The sequence below is a fragment of the Mesoplodon mirus genome (genome assembly GCF_964341445.2).
Source record: "Mesoplodon mirus genome assembly, chromosome: 8".
Taxonomy (NCBI): Eukaryota; Metazoa; Chordata; class Mammalia; order Artiodactyla; family Ziphiidae; genus Mesoplodon; species Mesoplodon mirus.
In genome coordinates this window covers 11,769,650-11,788,091 of record NC_138984.1, presented here as the reverse complement: position 1 = coordinate 11,788,091, position 18,442 = coordinate 11,769,650, and the positions used below count along the sequence as shown (strand labels likewise).

Here is an 18,442-nt window from a genome sequence, read left to right as displayed (position 1 = left end):
AGAAGAAACAAATCCATTTAAGCAGAAAGCGATCTGCCATAACTTCAGCTCAACAAGGTAGCTGCTTACAGCAAGAACACAACGAAGGACCTGCACATGTAATCACACAACTCGTGTGACGATAAAGCAATGCTGTGGGAGGAAAAAAATGGTCCTTTCTCTCAGAAAGGTAACATTTCACCTCCTTGTTGACTCATCTTTACTGATTTGTGTTTTTTGAGTGTCACACACAGCCCTGTGGGATCGATCTGGACATGTTTCAAAACAATCACTGATCTGACTCAAAAACTGTCCAAAACTTCTGAACCATACTCTTTTTTTGTAAGATTGTGGGAGTATTTTTAATCAAAAGGATGGTTTGATCTAATACTCCAGCACAGAGGAGTTAGTACCTGCCAACTGCTGCTGTCAGAATATATGAGAGAGGTTCATAAATAAATGTGTAAGAGACCCTATATACTGTAAGGGTTACTGTGCATCTCAGGGCAGAGAATTGGGTGTAGTCATCAAGAGCACCATCCTGGGTGGACTTGAGCAAGATGCTCAATTGCCCTGTGCTGAAGTCTTTGACACTGCAAAGATGGTACCATAAAATGGCAAGACAGTTGTTGTGAGGGCTCAGTGAGCTAAAGCATTTTGAGCACATAGGACAGTGCCTGGCACATAAGAAGCACAGGATAAATGCAGCTCTCACTTCGATTACAGATCGCTATTCCACGGGATTTTAATAGGTGTTGTCCAAAAAAGAGTCATGTGGTCAAATGTCTGGAAACACTATTTTAAACAAAGTTAAGTAGGTTTTTTTTTTTTAATTCACTGCAGAACTTCTCAGACAGAGCCTTTAAAATGTTGATATACAACATGAATATCAATAATGGCGACCCGGCATGGACCATTTGCACCAGGATCCTTTCTGTACAAGGTGATTCTACAAAATTTTAAGTGAACAAAACATTATTGATGAGAGTGGGTAGAACGCTGGACGGAAGATATCTAGAACTTATTCATCTTGCATAACTGAAGCTTTATGCCCTTTGATTAGTAATTTCCCATTTCCCATGCTGATTTTTACATCACTTACCCGAGACCCCTTTTCAGGAAAGCACTGGCAAAGAGAGCAATCTCTTCCCCCGCAGGGACCAATAAACTTCTTTCCACCCTAGAAAGTGAAGAATCTGCTTTAGTTTACCAGTATTCATCACCTTGATGGGTATATGGTATATACCTTATAGCAAGCACTGTTGGTTTACCTAACTCATGAGAATGTCACAGTATAATTTTATCTCTGAAACTGTGAAAAGACTAATATTGATATGTAAAAAGGCAAAAAACTTACATTGTGGCTTGATAATAAAAGAGTTGATGGTTATGTGAGCAGGATAAAAGTTTATGTGAGCCAGGATTTAAAAAAAAAAAAAAAAACCTCCTTCTGAAGCTACTCTGCTTTAATCAGAATCTTCTGCAATCTCTCTCTCGGTAAGACTTCGTTTACCAAGTTGTGAACAATCTTAGAATGTTAACTATGTAGTTGTGTACACAACTAGACACCGCAGTGGTGTCTAGTTTAAATTATAAGCTTGGCTTTTTTACAATAAGACCCTCTTACTTTATCTCCAAGATCAGCTAGGGCATGTGTCCCACAGGGAGGCCCTCCTGGGTCAGAACCGCAGTCATAGCCTTGGACTCGGATTAAAATTATTCTTCCTACAATTTGCCAATACTCCAAGATGGCTCCCTCTAATGTGTGTCTCAACCAGAAAGCTCTTGGACTTGAATAATTTGAGCACTTTCCCCACTTTTAGCTAGCTTTTCTTCAACTCTCTTTAGAGAGTGACCCCACAGTCGCATCTTGTCTTAACTTTAACACACACACACACACACACACATGCATGCTCCATGGGAAGAATCAGCCCCTTTTTCTCACAAATTCTATGTATATGGCGAGTCATCAGTCACTTCAATACAGAAGTATAGTCCCAGAGGAACTGTTTCCATAAGTAGATCCTTAACGACAGCCAGCATCATGCACCTGCACTGAGCATTTGTTCACAGACAGGGGTGCATGTTGAGAGGGAGGATGTGGTAAAGCAGCTCTCAGTGCTAGGAGCCGAGGGTGTGGACAGGACCACACGTTTCTATAACCGATAGATCTCTTAAAACTAACAACACTGCAGACTTTAGCATTTAGACCAACATATAATGGGGAAACATAAAACAACTGAACCAATATGTACAGTTCTGACAGAAGATATATATACATAAATATAGAAACATACTTATGTACATAAATATACATGAATATACATGTGTACACATGAAATATACAAATGTATATGTATATGTGATGGGAGGGAAAGGAGTCTAAACAGCATGCATTTTTCTTTTCAATCATACAATTAAGACCTCTTTTTTCTTGAAAAGTATGTGCGGACACAATAAAAAATCTTTAAATTAAGCATTAATAAAAAAGACATCTTTATAAACATAACGCTTATGGGTCATTAAGAGTATATAAACATTCGAACCTTGACAAGAGCCAAGCAATTAGCTAATTTAAGTTTAAAAAAATGTATTTGAAGTTTCAGAAACATATGCCTCTCGAGTTTTGAGGAACCCTATTATCTATAAATGCAGAAACAATAAGTTCAAAACCCTGATTAGGTAAAAACAATTTTTTAAATGCTCAAGGCCAGGTCAGGACAGCATGAAAGCACTTAAAATAACTAGGCTGAACATTTGGGTTCATTTAAGGTTGGGATTCATTACTATGTGTTCAGTGAAATATCAAAATAACCAGAGAAAAAAGAAGGTCAGTTGATTAGATGGCTTGAAAATAAAGGCAAGTTTGTTTTTTTTTAACTTAATTGTGCCAAGCATCACTGAGATGTTTGTAGCAAAATTAAATTTCAGACAAGAATCAGTTTAAAGTAGATTAGCAGAATTCTAATAAAGGAACACATGTAAAGCTTTGACTTGGACCAATAAAAGAAAAAAGCGAGGTGATTTTAGTCCCTACAAAGTTCTTCTACATCAGACATATCCCCAAAAACATCACTTTAAAGGGGGGGCATTTATAGAGGAAGAAACTGCACCTCAGAAACAGACTATATAATCCCATTAAAAAGAGATCAAGACAATATCTCAGACAAGTCAACATCCAAAATATAAACCACATTCACTGGGAATACAGTGGCATTCTCAAAAACCAGTGCTATTCTTCTTCAAAGAGAAGAAAAGTCACTATCTATTTTACCTCAGATATTTTTAAACAAATATTTGTTGCACAGAAAGTTAAAATATTTTACTAACTTCCAGATTAGTAATCAGTCTTGCAATTTTTACTTTTATTGGGTTTTTTTTTTGCAAAACAAATAACATATGCACATGATAATTCAAACAGTACAAAATAGTGTAATGGAAAAAGACATTTTATCTTCCAACTCTGGCCCCCAGTTCCCTCCCCTAAAGGTAATCGCTCTCTTCAAATCTGTGTCTGGGCATTTATGAACATATTTACACAATGATCACACACACACACACACACACACACACTTTTGGTGATTTTTGTCCTTGTTTTATTCTTACCCAAATGGTATGTTTCTTTGTACCTTGCTTTTCTCACTTAATCGTTCTGAATTAATACATATGACTATCCACCAAACAAAGTACTATAACTTGTTTAATCAGTCCTTATTGATGGTCATTTCATTATCTCCCTTTTTTGCTACCAAACACTACCTTTAAACTAATATTCCTGTGCATATACCTTTATGCATAAGTCAGAATAAACATGTATGATAAATTCCAAAAAGGGAAAATGCTATGTCAATAGGCATGTGCATTTAAAATCCTGATAGATAATGCCAAATTGCCTTCCATAGAGATTGCATCAATTTATTTCTCTACCTTTAAAACCCACCTACAGTATAGCCACTCTCTGTGTGAAATCTCTAGAATCTTCGCATACCAGAATATGGTAGGAAGGTCCAGGATAGAATAATCTTTGGTTCAGGAGTTATATGCACTTATATGAGACATAAATAACAAAGGAAGTAAAATTTAGTGCTCTGTAGAGTTTTGTAATAGAAAAAAAAGAATGTAATACAAAAGGAACTTAGAAAAGTCAGATAAGAGAAAAAATAATTCACACACAAATATTTCAGTATGTTTCTGTTCATTATTTGAGGTGATGCTCTGAAATGCCTGTGAAGTAAGTTGGGCAAATGTTATCATGCCCACTTCCCACAGTAGAAAACTGAGTCTTGAATAGGTTAAGAGATGAATCAATGGCAAAGCCAAGAACTAGGGAGTCTTATTCTTTAATGCATGTGCTTTTGACCGTGACTAAAAGGGAAAGGAGAATGCATGGCAACTTTCTATTTTGATTCACTCTGCAAAGACCTATGATAATTTGAAATCACAGAAGTTGGATCGGGTGGGTCCAAGCTAGCGGATGGATAGACAGACGTGTGTTCACTAGCGTGACTTAAACCAGTCTGGCTTTCTCAACATGAACCTGACTAAAGGCTGCCTCTAGTAGGATTTCCTAGAAATGTCTGAAGTTGGGTTTAATAACTTAGATTCTCTAGAGAGGAGGCAGAAGAAAGAGGGCTTATTACGGAATGTTCTAGGCTTATCCTTCTCCAGAATTAAAACGTTCAAATTTAATCTTATACTTCTTGATTTAATCCTATAATGACCCAGCTGCTTCCTGCCCACTCTGAAAAACGTTTTGAAGAAAGGGTTATATTATAAAACAAAAAAAAATCTCTAATACCTATGCAATTTGGTAATCAGTCTTCACTGTAGAATATAAAGGAAACCTTACAGTTCATCTAACACTTCATTTTTACAGATGAGAGAATAATCCCAGAGAGTGAATTGTTTAAAAGTATAATAAAGAAAGAAGAATGAACAAAACCCAAAGGTTTTAATCATAAAGGAAGGAAATAAATCATAAAGATCAGAGCAGAAATAAATGAAATAGAGACTAGAACACAAGAGAAAAGACCAATGAAACTAAAAGCTTATTTTCTGTAAAGGTAAACAAAATTGATAAACCTTTCGCCAGACTCATCAAAAAAAAAGAAAAGGGAGAGGAATCAAATCAATAAATCAGAAATGAAAAAGGAGAAGTTAAACTGACACTGCAGAAATACAGAGGATCATAAGAGACTACTACAAGCAACTATATGCCAATAAAATGGACAATCTATAAGAGATGAACAAATTCTTAGAAAGGTACAATCTCCCAAGACTGAACCAGGAAGAAATAGAAAATATGAACAGACTAATTACCAGTACTGAAATTGCATGTGTGATTTAAAAACTCCCAACAAACAAAAGTCCAGGACCAGATGGCTTCACAGGCCAATTCTCCCAAACATTTAGAGATGAGTTGACACCTAACTTTCTGAAACTTTTCCAAAAAATTGTAGAGGAAGGAACACTTCTGAACTCATTCTATAAGGTCACCATCACCCTGATACCAAAACCAGACAAAGATACCACAAAACAAGAAAATTATAGGCCAATATCACTGATGAACACAGAGGCAAAAATCCTCAACAAAATACCAGCAAACCAACTCCAACAATACATTAAAAGGATCATATACCATGATCAAGTGGGATTTATCCCAGGGATGCAAGGATTTTTCAATATCTGCAAATCAATCAATGTGATATATCACATTTACAACCTGAAGAATAAAAACCATATGATCATCTCAATAGAGGCAGAAAAAGCCTTTGATAAAATTCAACATCCATTTATGATAAAAAAAACTCTATAGAAAGTGGGCATAGAGGGAACATACCTCAACATAATAAAGGCCACATATGACAAACCCACAGCTAACATCATACTCAATGGTGAAAACCTGAAAGTATTTCCTCTAAGATCAGGAACAAGACAAGGATGTCCACTCTCACCACTTACACTCAACATAGTTCTGAAAGTCCTAGCAATCAGAGAAGAAAAAGAAATGAAAGGAATCCAAGTAGGAAAAGAAGTAAAACTATCACTGTTTGCAGAGATGACATGATACTATACATAGTGAATCCTAAAGATGCTGCCAGAAAACTACTAGAGCTCATCAATGAACCTGGTAAAGTCGCAGGATACAAAATTAATGCACAGAAATCTCTTGCATTCCTATACACTAACAATGAAATATCAGAAAGGGAAATTAAGGAAACAACCCCATTTACCATAACATGAAAAAGAAAAAAAATACCTATGAATAAACCTACCTAAGGAGGCAAAAGACCTGTACTCTGAAAACTATAAGACACTGATGAAAGAAATCAAAGATGACACAAACAGATGGAAAAGATATATACTATGTATTTGGATTGAAAGAATCAATGTTGTCAAAATAACTATACTACCCAAGGAAATCTACAGATTCAATGCAATCACTATCAATTTACCAATTGCATTTTTCACAGAACTAGAACAAAAAATTTTTTAATTTGTATGGAAACACAAAAGACCCCAAATAGCCAAAACAATCTTGAGAAGAATGGAACTGGAGGAAACACGCTCCCTGAATTAAGGTTATACTACAAAGCTACAATAATCAAAACAGTATGGTACTGGCACAAAAACAGACATAAACATCAATGGAACAGGATAGAAAGCCCAGAAATAAAACCATGTACTATGGTCAATTACTCTACAACAAAAGAGGCAAGAATATACAGTAGAGAAGAGACAGTTTCTTTGATAAGTGGTGCTGGGTAAACTGGATAGCTACATGTAAAAGAATGAAATTAGAACATTCTCTAACACCATATACAAAGATAAGCTCAAAATGGATTAATGACCTAAATGTAAGATAGGATACTATAAAACTCCCAGAGGAAAACATAGGCAAAACACCCTTTGACATAAATCGCAGCAATATTTTTTTGGATCTGTCTCCTAGGGTAATGGAAATAAAAACAAAAATAAACAAATGAGACGTAATTAAACTTAAAATCTTTTGCAAAGCAAAAGAAACCATAAACAAAACAAAAAGACAACTTATGGACTGGGAGAAAATATTTGCAAATGATGCTACTGATAAGGGATTAATTTCCAAAATACACAAACAGCTCATACAGCTTAATATTAAAAAAACCCCAACAACCAAATAAAAAATGGGTAGAAGACCTAAATAGACATTTCTCCAAAGAAGACATACAGATGGCCAAGAGGCACATGAAAAGATGCTCAATATTGCTAAGTATTAGAGAAATGCAAATCAAAACTACAATGAGGTATCACCTCACACCAGTCAGAATGTCCATCATCAAAAAGTCTACAAATAATAAATGCTGGAGAAGGTGTGGAGAAAAGGGAGCCCTCCTACACTGCTGGTGGGAATGTAAATTGGTTCAGGCACTATGAGGGACAGTATGGAGGTTCCTTAAAAAACTGAAAATAGAGTTCCCATGTGATCCTGAAATCCCACTTCTTGGCATTTATCCAGAGAAAACTCTAATTTGAAAAAATACATGCACCCCAATGTTCATAGCAGCACTATTTACAATAGCCAAGACATGGAAGCAACTTAAATGTCCATCGACAGATGAATGGATAAAGAAGATGTGGTAAATATATATACACACACACACACACACACACACACACACATATATATAAAATGGTATATTAGCCATAAAAAAGAATGAAATAATGCCATTTGCAGCAATATGGATGGATCTAGAAATTATCATATTAAGTGAAATAAGCCAGAGAAGGACAAATATATGATATCGCTTATATGTGGAATCTAAAAAAAAGATACAAATGAATTTATTTACAAAACAGAAATAGACTCACAGACACAGAAAACAAACTTATGATTACCAAAGGGGAAAGGTGGGGAGGGAGGGATAAATTAGGAGTTTGGGATTAACATATACACACTACTATATATAAAATAGATAAACAACAGGACCTACTGTATAGCACAGGGAACTATATTAAATATCTTGTAATAACCTATAATGGAAAAGAATCAAGATATAGATAGATATATAGAGAGATAGATAGACAGATAAACAGAATCACTTTGCTGTACACCTGAAACTAACACAATATTGTAAATTAACTATACTTGCATTTTTAAAAATGGTTTAAAAAGTATAATAAAAATGATTCATTCAATAAAGTGAATTTTCAACATGCAATCAGAGCTCATTAATGGACTTACCCCGTACGCATGTTGTACAGAAAAGAGAATAAGTATGAGCGACCTACGAAAAAGCAAAAACGCAGATTAATTTAAACTGCTGGTTTTAATGCAAAACAAACTAAAAAGAAAAAGAACACAAGAATTAACTCCAGAAACCTTTTTTTTTAGTTTCCAATAAGGCTACTGTTGCCAGTTGATTGTCACAAGATAAATGTTATCCTCTCTCTGGATGTCATCACTATATTTCCTCCTTTTAATCAGTCAAGTACTCACACCCTTTGGTGTGGTCCTCATTGTGCTGGGCACGGTGGGGACACTTGGAAGGTGAGACCTGGATGGACGGATGAGTGGAGGAAGACGACTCTCAGAATGAAAACTAGAGGAGAGCTGGAAGGAGGCAGCTTTGTCCAGGAACTGCTGCAAAGACTAGTGTTTCCTGGATGCTGTTAAGTGCAACCAGCCGGAAGGAGGGAGGATGGAAGAAACCTAACTGGGCTGGGGAGACGGTTTGGGAAACAATACGAACAAGTCAGGGGAGAGTTGGGTAGTTCAAGGTCTTATAAGTGAGGCAGAAATCCAATGGGGGTAACATTATTATTATAGAGAAATTTTAACAGGAAAGATGCAACCAAAAAAAGACTGAATGTGTGTGTCCTCCCCCAATTCATATGTTGAAATCCTAACCCCCGTGTGATAGTATTAGAAGTTGGGGCCTTTGGGAGTATTAGGTCATGAGGGTGCTTGTGAATGGGATTATTCCCCTTCTAAAAGGACCTGGAGAGCCCTCTCTCAGTCCTTCTACCATGTGAGGATACGATGAGAAGCCAGCAGTCTGCAACCCAGGAGAGCGTCCTCACAAAAACCTGCCCATGCTGATACCTGGATCTCAGACTGTCAGCCTCCAGAACTGGGAGAAATAAATTTGCATTGCTCATAAGCCCCCCAGTCGATGGTATTTGTCACAGCAGCCTGGAGTGACTAGGACAACCACTCAAAACTGCATATGTCTGCCTCGGGCTTAATGATTGTCCAAGAGCTTCCACATCCATCATCGCACTGAATCCTTAAAACAGAGCTTGGATGGGAGGAGAACTGGGGCCCAGACTCGGGCTGTGATTTCTCTGCCACCCTTATCCCTTTTTTCGTGTAGAGCCTTCCCCTCTCTGAAACCTCCTATCCAAAGGAGCCTTATTTCTCCATCCTTGGCTCCTTCTTCTTGCGCTGAGATGCTGATAAGCATTACAGAAATCTACAGAGCCGTGCCTCTGCGTGAGACCCAGGCTAGGAGATGGGAGACTGGGGGTGGGTCCGGCCCACACTCACTGTCCTCCACACTGAAGTCCCCCTTCTCCGCAACCCTTCTCTTGGAATTCATGACAATTCCAGTAAAGGCCAGGGTGGCATTTCAGTGTAGTAATGGAGTAAATCAGAAAAGAAAAAGGGGATAGAGGGAATAAACTGTTTTAAATCAAATTAAAGTATTTACAACAACTGCTGTTTAAGCAGGTCGTTATCACTTTGGACATTTGTAAATAAGGACAGGTTACATCTTATAGCAATTTTGGCCTCCGTATGTAGAGTCTCATTAAAATTGTAGGCAGGGTAGGTTTTTCCACATTTTACATCAGAGCAAACTGACTCAGAAATGTTGGATAACGTGCCCAAAAGGCTGTAGGCAGAGTGGCTCGGAGGTGGCACTTCGGACAGATCGGAATCCCTGTGACTGTCCCTTCTACCCCCACCCCATCCCCCATTTGTTCCTCCAGCTGCTTAATATATTTAAAAATAAGGCAATTCCTTCTTTTTTTTAATACAGCAGGTTTTTAAAAAAAATAAGGCAATTCTTTTATTATGTTTTTTTAAAATTAAAGTATAGTTGATTTACAATGCTGTGTTAGTTTTAGGTCTACAGTAAACTGATTCAGATATATATATATACACACACATTCTTTTTCAGATTCTTTTCCAATATATATTACAAGATACTGAATATAGTTCCCTGTGCTACACAGTAAGTCCTTGTTGATTATCTGTTTTATATATAGTAGTGTGCATCTGTTAACCCCAACGTCCTAATTTATCCTTTCCCTCTCTTTCCCCTTTGGTAACCATATGTTTGTTTTCTATGTCTGTGAGTCTGTTTCTGTCTTGTAAATAAGTTCATTTGTATCATTTTTTTAGATTCCACATATAAGTGATATCACATGATATTTGTTTTTCTCTGTTTGACTTCACTCAGTATGATCATTTCTAGTTGCATCCATGCTGCCGCAAATGGCATTATTTTATACTTTTTCATGGCTGAGTAATATTCCATTGTATATATCTACACCGTATCTTCTTTATCTATTCATCTGTCCACGGACACTTAGGTTGTTCTATGTCTTGACTATTGTAAATAGTGCTGCAATGAACACAGGGGTGCATGTTACCTTTTCGAATTAGAATTTTCATCTTTTCCAGATATATGCTTAGGAGTGGGGTTGCTTTTTTTTTTTCTTCAAAGAACAATTCAAAATTAAGAGTACTTTGCAGTTTCCTTCACATTCGCTCCAAATAAATAAGACTTGGCTGCATTTCTGAAAGAATTGAGTCCTCCTTCCCATCCCCCTCTCTCCCTTCACTGCCCATCAATACATGTTCATCAGCTCCAAAACTTCTCACATTTTTCACTATTTAACATTTCCCTGTCTTAATTCCCAATTTTTTTTTAGTCACCTCGAATAATCTCATATTAGTTTCCTACTGCTGCTGTAACACATGACCACAAACTCAGTGGCTGAAAACAATACAAATTTATTCTCTTATGGTTCTGGAGGTCATAAGTCTGAAGTAGGTCTCACCGGCAAAAGATCAAGGTGCTGGAAGGGCTGTGTTCCTTCTGGAAGCTCCAAGGGAGACTCAGTTTCCTTGCTTTTTCCATTTTCTAAAGGCTGCCTGCACTCCCTGGCTCATGGTCCCTTCCACCTTCAAAGCCAGCGGTGACCAGCTGAGTCTGTCCCTTGCTGCAACCCTCTGACCTCTGCTCTTTACATCACATCTCCTTCTCGACTCTCACTCTCCTGCCTCCCTTTCGCTTCTAGGGACCCTTTTAATTATACTGGGCCCACCCAGATAATCCAGGATAATTTCCCCATGGCAAGGTCAGCTGATTAGCAACCTTAATTTCATCTACAACCATAATTCCCGCTTGCTACATAGCAGAGCACGTTCAGAGGCTCTGGGGATTAGGATGTGGACATCTCTGGGGGTCATTATTCTGCTTACCCCATTCATGAAGTGCATTGTCCTAACTCTCCTAGTTATAGGGACCCTGCTGCTCTGGACATATGAGAAGGTTTTTGCTATTCAAACCCAGTGAATAGAAGAGCAAGAATCTGTGGCCTTGTGCATCCTCCCATTGGGTGATCATGTGGGTGCAACTGGTGGAGAGGAGAGAGGACTGCTGTTTAATAATAAAAATGAATCGCAGAATGGCAGCAGGCATAATCCATAGATTTCTGGAATAATTGGGCTTTTTGACATGTGAAGCATTCAGATAATTTACACCTGCAGAACCAACCTTTAGGGGAAATTATTAAATAAAAACCAGTGATCGTACTTGAGGACACTCACCAGGAATCTGTGGCCAAGGGCTTGATCCACCTGAAAGAGCGCCTTACCAATGCCATGTGCACGAATTACTTCATAGTCAAATCTTGGTACTTAAAAAAAATTCTGCCACTCTTCTCTTCCAGAAGACTCTCATCTACAAGTGAGGTTCTATGTCCTGGGTTTAAAGTCTGTATATGTTAAATATAAATAAATCTCTTAAAACAGAGTATGCATTATAATGTTGAAAATAATTACTTTCATCATTCAGAGTTAGTGATGGAAATATTTTCTAAAGGGGAACTTCAACAGTGTTTTGACATAACAATCTTTTCTTAGCAATGATTAAACTGAATACTCAATTTGTAATTCTTAGAAGTAAAAATATTCTCAAATTCTTTACGGCATAAATATATTTTTGAGAAATGAAAAGATATATGTCTGTAATGCTTGTACAAAAAATATTGCTTCGTTTTGCTAAGGGGAATTTTCTTCTATTTAATCTTTTCTCTTAAAAATCCAAGCTACAGTTCTTTCAAGTGCTTTTTTATTTTTTGAAACTAAAAAGGAATCCCCTAGTATAGAAATACACATTTTGCCTACATACAGCAAATACATATAAACATGTTTTTATGTAAAATGGTACAACATTCTGGCAGGTCGTCAAAAAGTTAAACATAGAGTTACCATATGACCCAGCAATTTCATTCTTAGGTATATACCCGAGAGAACTGACAACATATGTTCACACATAAACTGGTACATGAATATTTATAGCAGAATTATTTGTAATAGCCAAAAAATGGGAACGACTCACTTCAACTGATGAATAGATAAGCAAAACGTGCTACATCCATACAATGGAATACTATTCGACCATAAAAAGGAATGAAGCACCAATCCGTGCTACAACATGGATGAACCTTGAAAACATCATCCCAAGTGAAAGAAGTCACAAACTGTATAATTCCATGTATATGGAATGTCCAGAATAGGCAACTCCATAGAGATAGAAAATAGTAATTATCAGGGGTTGGAGAAGGGGAGAGTTGGGGTGATGGAAATGTTCTGGAACTGGATAGTGGTGATGGTTGCACAACATTCTAAGAACACTAAAAACCACTGAATTATAAATTTTAAAAGAGTAAAGATGGTGTGTTTTATTTTGTGAACTTTATCTCAATTTTAAAAAAGAAAAAATATTTTGACTCAAAGAACTGTATGCTTTGATAAAAGATCTCTTTGGCTGAACGAACTGAAATGTCTCATCTTTAAAACTTTGGCTTCTCTGAAGACCTGTATCTGTAAGAATTGGGTAGAGAGAAGGAAACTGGGAGTGTAGAATGTTACAAACTATTTTTAAACTTCTGGATAAAATCTGGATAAACTAACTCAGTGTTGCATTTATGAGAGACTAGTTTTCCAAGTAAGTGGTGGAACAACATTCCATGATAGTTTCAAAACCAAGTAGAAACAGAATCACTTTGAGTACCTAGATCTTCTACCATCCCTAAATCCATCATTTTAAATATTTTTTTACTTGCATTCCAGAAGCAAGTCTCAGTAAAACAAATAATTGTTTTATGAGGAATACACAAATTGGTTTGAATCATTCAAAATGTATTTGATATTTTAAACAAATAGGAAACACAGTCAAAAATTAAAGAAAACCAGAGGTATTTGCATTTTAACCAAAAAATAGATACATCATGCAATTAGTCTCCAGACGTATTGTGATAAAGCATGCATCAAGGGGATTTTGTTAAAATAGTGTGTTGCTGTGGTCACCTTTCAGAGGAAGAATGTCTGATGGTGGCCCTAACACCTAGGAGTGTCTCAGTACATTTTAATTGAAAAGATGGCTGGGTGGATAGATGAATGAATGGATGAATGGACAGCTGAACCAACCTGCAGGAACCTAACTGGTCTCCCATTAGTCAGTGGGGCTGAATGTGAAAGGACATTAAGTAACAGTGAGAGGACACTGCTATGCTGGGAGTAGCCAATGCATTCCCATCACCATGCACTTAGTTACTATATAAGCTCTATGACAATAGGGATTTCATCTTTTTTTATTCACAGGTTTACCCCCAGTGCCGTAATAGTCTCTGAAATATAATAAGTACCCAATGTATATCTGTTGGATGAATGGACTTATAGAAGACACTCTGGGACCTTTCAAATGTGAATCAAATATATTTAATAGGGGATGTAAGATGAGGCTAATTTTGAATATACAAGAGGGTAGAAGAAGGGAGAATGAAGGAGATGGAGAGAAAAATCATAATGGCATTGGAAGAAGTAATGAGAAACCAACACTTACTGATTATACGTAGGACCCTCTGCCTAGAGTGTTGCCCACAATCAAGTCACCTCTTTTCACCACAGTTTAGTAAGAAAAGTATTATTTTCATTGCGTAAGAAAAGCAAACTGGGGAATTCCCTGGCAGCCGTCCAGTGGTTAAGAACTCCGCGCTCTCAATGCCATGGGCCAGGGTTCAATCCCTGTCAGGGAACTAAAATCCTACAAGCCCTGCAGCACAACCAAAAAAAAAAAAAGGACACTGGATCAGTTTAATTAATTGTGCAAAGTTGCGGAGCTAATAAATGGCAGAATCTGGATTTCTGGACTCCAACATATGTTCCTTCTCCCAACTGACACCCCAGCCTTCAGACTTTTCTGCTCTCAAACTCCCATTAGAATTTTGAAAAACCTATTTGAACCCTCTATTCCTTTTTTAAAGTTGACATATAAAATCTTTAATCTTTGTATTGCAAGGAGTATAATTTGGAACATTGTAAATGGTTACCTATAAAATAAAACTGTTGCAGCACTATTTTAGCTGTAGCCAGTACATCACAATGCCAGGCGATCTGATTTTCACCATCATCAGTATAAAATATATGTACACGGTTTTTAACATTATTTTTCTGCATGATTTTGTATTTCCATTCCACTCCCCCACATATATCCTTGTGCAATATAATTTTATATTTGAAAATCATATTGATCACCCCACACTACTTCTCTGCAACAAAAATATATATAAATTCGATATTTTTAAAATTTCTTATGATCACAAATCTCTGAATCTTAAAAAAGATTTTTCTCCCAGATTGACTTGTTATGATTAGTAGTATATGATTCATCAAAAACATAAATAAATCTTTATAAACAATTACTAAACATTAAAAGTGAAATTATATTGGAAATGTCATTGGCAATGAAAGAAGTGGGCTCTTTTGTTTCTCAATTAGTTTATTTAGCCCTAGAGTAATAATACTTCTTACTGGAATGAGACAGGTTCAGCAACAATGTTACTTCCATTTTAATTTTTAAAGCTGTAAAGCCTAGTAAAACTTATTCACAAAGTTCAGAAGTTGTGAATAGAAGGAATTTGTAACACAAATGTCACTCAATTCTGAGAACTTCTCTTGAGTTGTATATCAAAAGCAATATACAATTTATCCTCAGGAATCATTTTGAAAGATCTACCAGTTGATAGAGTCTTCCTTCAATCGTGATGAAAACAGAAAGTGGGAAACCAACTGGCCCAAGGGATGTGCAGCCCAGAAGGTAGATGCTTTCTGTTCTCAATACCCTTCATCCGGCCCCACAAACAGTCTGGACAAAGCAGGCTGGTAACATTTGGGATGGATGGGGCAGAGAGATGGGGTGGAGGTATGCCTTTCTTTTGAAAAGGACAGTTGTGAAAGGGGTGGTGAGAACCTAGTCCAAAGGCCCATTTTCAGACAGAACAATCCTAAGAAAGAATATCTGTCACAGTTGAGAAATTAATTCCTTTAATTACTTGTCCAAGCTGCTTGCATAACTTTTAAGAATCTTTTGGTCTCCCAAGGAAGGGCACATGTACCTCAGTTTGGGGCTCTCTGCTTTAGACGAGCTGCAAAAAGGAAAACCACTGCCTTGTTCACTGTTTGACCTAGAGCAAGCCTAACATGACTACTTGCTCATCCCACGCATCTGTCTAGCCTGAAAACAAAGCTACAGAGGAGTCGCAGAGACTTTAGGACTGTTCTCCAGCCTAGGGTGCAGCTCCTAGGTCACAGCTAAGTAAAGGCCCATCTGGCTGTCAGCTGGACACCGTGAACAGCGGCGTGTACAGCACTCTACAGTTCCCAAAAGGCTGTCACACATGGTACCCACAACAGTCTATGAGGATTTCCTTTGTTGCAACTGCCTGTGTTAAGAGCAAAAAACCTTTGGTCTCAACCATGCTTTTGATGACACCAAATAAAAACACCCCATCACTCAGAAGAGCATCCCTCTAACCTATCTTCTCATAAATAAAAGGCTGTCATCACATAGGAGTGGCCAAGACAGTATGTTTCTAATTGGAGTCTATCAAAAAAAAAAAAAAAAAAAGCCTAAACAACCCAAATGCAATGCCACTAAAACATATAGAAACAACAGCTTTGGGAGAATGCCTACCTTGGAAAGTTTTTCAAAACTTCTGTACCTTTCCAAGGGTATGCTTTATTCTGCCAACTGTTATTCTCAAGAAGGGAGTGTTGAGTGCTATGGAGTGCTGTAGCAGAGCCCCCTAAGTCCCCACCTTTGGCTCTTAATTGGGGGGATGACCAGGTTTTCATCACCTGGTTCCATCTCCCCAGGCACACGGAAAGCTGGGGAATAACCAAAGCTTGACCCAACCCAGAGCTTGGCTTGGTAACACAGAACTCTGGGCCACAGGATGGTACAAAAACATCTTCTGAACCAGTCCTCTGAAATTAGGACACTGAGAGAAGAAAGGGAGATGAGGGAGGAAGGAGGCATCCAGTACCTCCTGAAGTACAGCCAGGCATTAGAAAACTGGGACAAGTCAAGGTCAAGTGCAAGCCTGAGTTTAGAGGAAACAGATAAGCTAAGTAATCAGAAAAAGCTGTTTCCAAGAGAGGAAAATGCAAAAAGAGAAAGACAGATGGTCTCCTGAGAGGATGAAAAAACCAGTTCCTTCCCGAGAGCCCCCCCAATTCCTGACGCAGTCTTGCAGTCAATTCCCTTTTCTTGAGCGAATTGACCTCTCGAGCAGCTGAGTCCGATAAAAAGCACTGTCCTCATCACAGCTGCTCCCAAGGCTGCGACATACCTCAGGGAGCTCATTTGAAGCCACCTACCCCCAACAGGGAAGCTGAACGTCCGTGCCCTGGGCCTTTGACATCCGTCTCCCTCACTGACCAAGTCCATAGGCTCTTGCCCAGCAGTGTATTTATATCAGTAATTTCTAGCATGCATATTCAGCAGATATCATTGTGTTCTCTTCCTCCAACTCCCTGGGATTTTTTTTTTTCTTCACTTCTTTATGAAAATTCCTGGACTCCAATTCCCCTGGGACTCCTTAGGAGTCTGTGCCCAAAATTTTCCAAAGGCTAGGTCTGGTAACAGGATCTGAGATCTTCCAAATCATTCTCTGTACCATGGGGAATTTGTTTTCTCTGCAACTCAATCTTGAATAGAAATACACCGTGCTGGAGTTCTCATCAATTGGGGGATGGGCAGGGGGCAATGGCCAAGATTGGAGGACCAGATAAACAGGAGACTGAGGAGTGGAATCTTCCAGTCACAAAAGGTAGCAGAAATATAATGTCCTTTCTTTTCCCAAGTAACATTAAGTCTCTGAGCTCTTTTTAACAATATTTATTCTTTCAGGGAAATCATTTCTTATTAACTCAATGACTACATGGTCTTTCCTTTGACTTTCTGACACTGAGCTATCTGAAGACTCTCTTTCCAAGCCTAACTTTTTTGGATGGTCTGAACACCTATTTTTATATACCTTTATCTTTCCAAAATAGGATTCCTAAAGGCTCAGCTTTTGTAAAGATATAAGCAAGGGGCCTCAGGGGTTAGAAAAATGCTCCCAGAAAAAGAATGGCATGCCTGGTGGCTGGATATCTACTTTGAGGCTTACGCTTTCCCTGTTAAGAGATCACCTGACCTTTTCCCAACATCCAAGTTGGTTACTTTCTAAAACCCCGTATCTTTGGGGTTTTAGAGTCTACCTTTGAAAGTCTACCTGCAGACTTTCAAAGCCTTCAGGTTGATTTCAGCTTTTTAGTGAAAACAGTCAATCCTGTCAAACATCACAAGGTTTTTAAAGCAAGTCACGAATTTGTGTGGTCCATGGACTACTGGAACGTGGCTGGAGCATCATGTTCCCTAAGAAGGAACCGGGAAAAATTTGAGAACTACTCAAGTAAATTCTTGCGAATATCTCTAAGTTCCAACGTGAGCTCCAATCCAGAATGTTGCTGGATTCCGGCCAGGCTTGCCCCCGCCTTGCCTTCCCTCTAAGTTCAGCTGAATTGTTTGAGAGTGCTGCACAGTCCTCAGTTGACCTTGGAGTTGACTTTGCTAGTCCAGGGCCAAATGGACCATATCTCAGCTAATCCACCATTCTGCCAATATAGGCTTTTATTATCATTTTTCTCCATGAGGTCTCCTCCCAAAACCAACAGAACATTTGACCACAATCTTAATAATGCCACCACGTGGGAAACACATGGAGGTGATATAGGTTCCACAAATACACAACTGATTTTCAAAACCAGATGCTCCCTTTACCTCCAAGTTAAGAATGACATTCTTAACTCAGAATGCTAGATGTCTCTTCTCAAAAGCACTACTCCCCCAGGTTATTCTTG

The 18,442-nt window shown here is 38.0% G+C and overlaps 1 protein-coding gene across 2 annotated transcripts in view; it reads right to left on the bottom strand.

Annotated features, from left to right (window-relative positions):
- Nucleotides 1–14,177, bottom strand: part of COL4A4 (collagen type IV alpha 4 chain) — a 130,696-nt gene extending 116,519 nt beyond the window's left edge. For both annotated transcript variants that reach the window (XR_014294856.1, XM_082630478.1), the window contains exons 1-4: nt 14,100–14,177; nt 11,801–11,967; nt 8,204–8,246; nt 1,082–1,159 (exon numbers count right to left, since the gene is read on the bottom strand). Coding sequence is in view for 1 of the 2 variants with exons in the window: in XM_082630478.1 (XP_082486604.1) it covers nt 1,082–1,159; nt 8,204–8,246; nt 11,801–11,856 (177 nt within the window). In the remaining variant the exon portion in view is untranslated. The remainder of the gene's footprint in view (nt 1–1,081; nt 1,160–8,203; nt 8,247–11,800; nt 11,968–14,099) is intronic.
- Nucleotides 14,178–18,442: the final 4,265 nt, after the last annotated feature.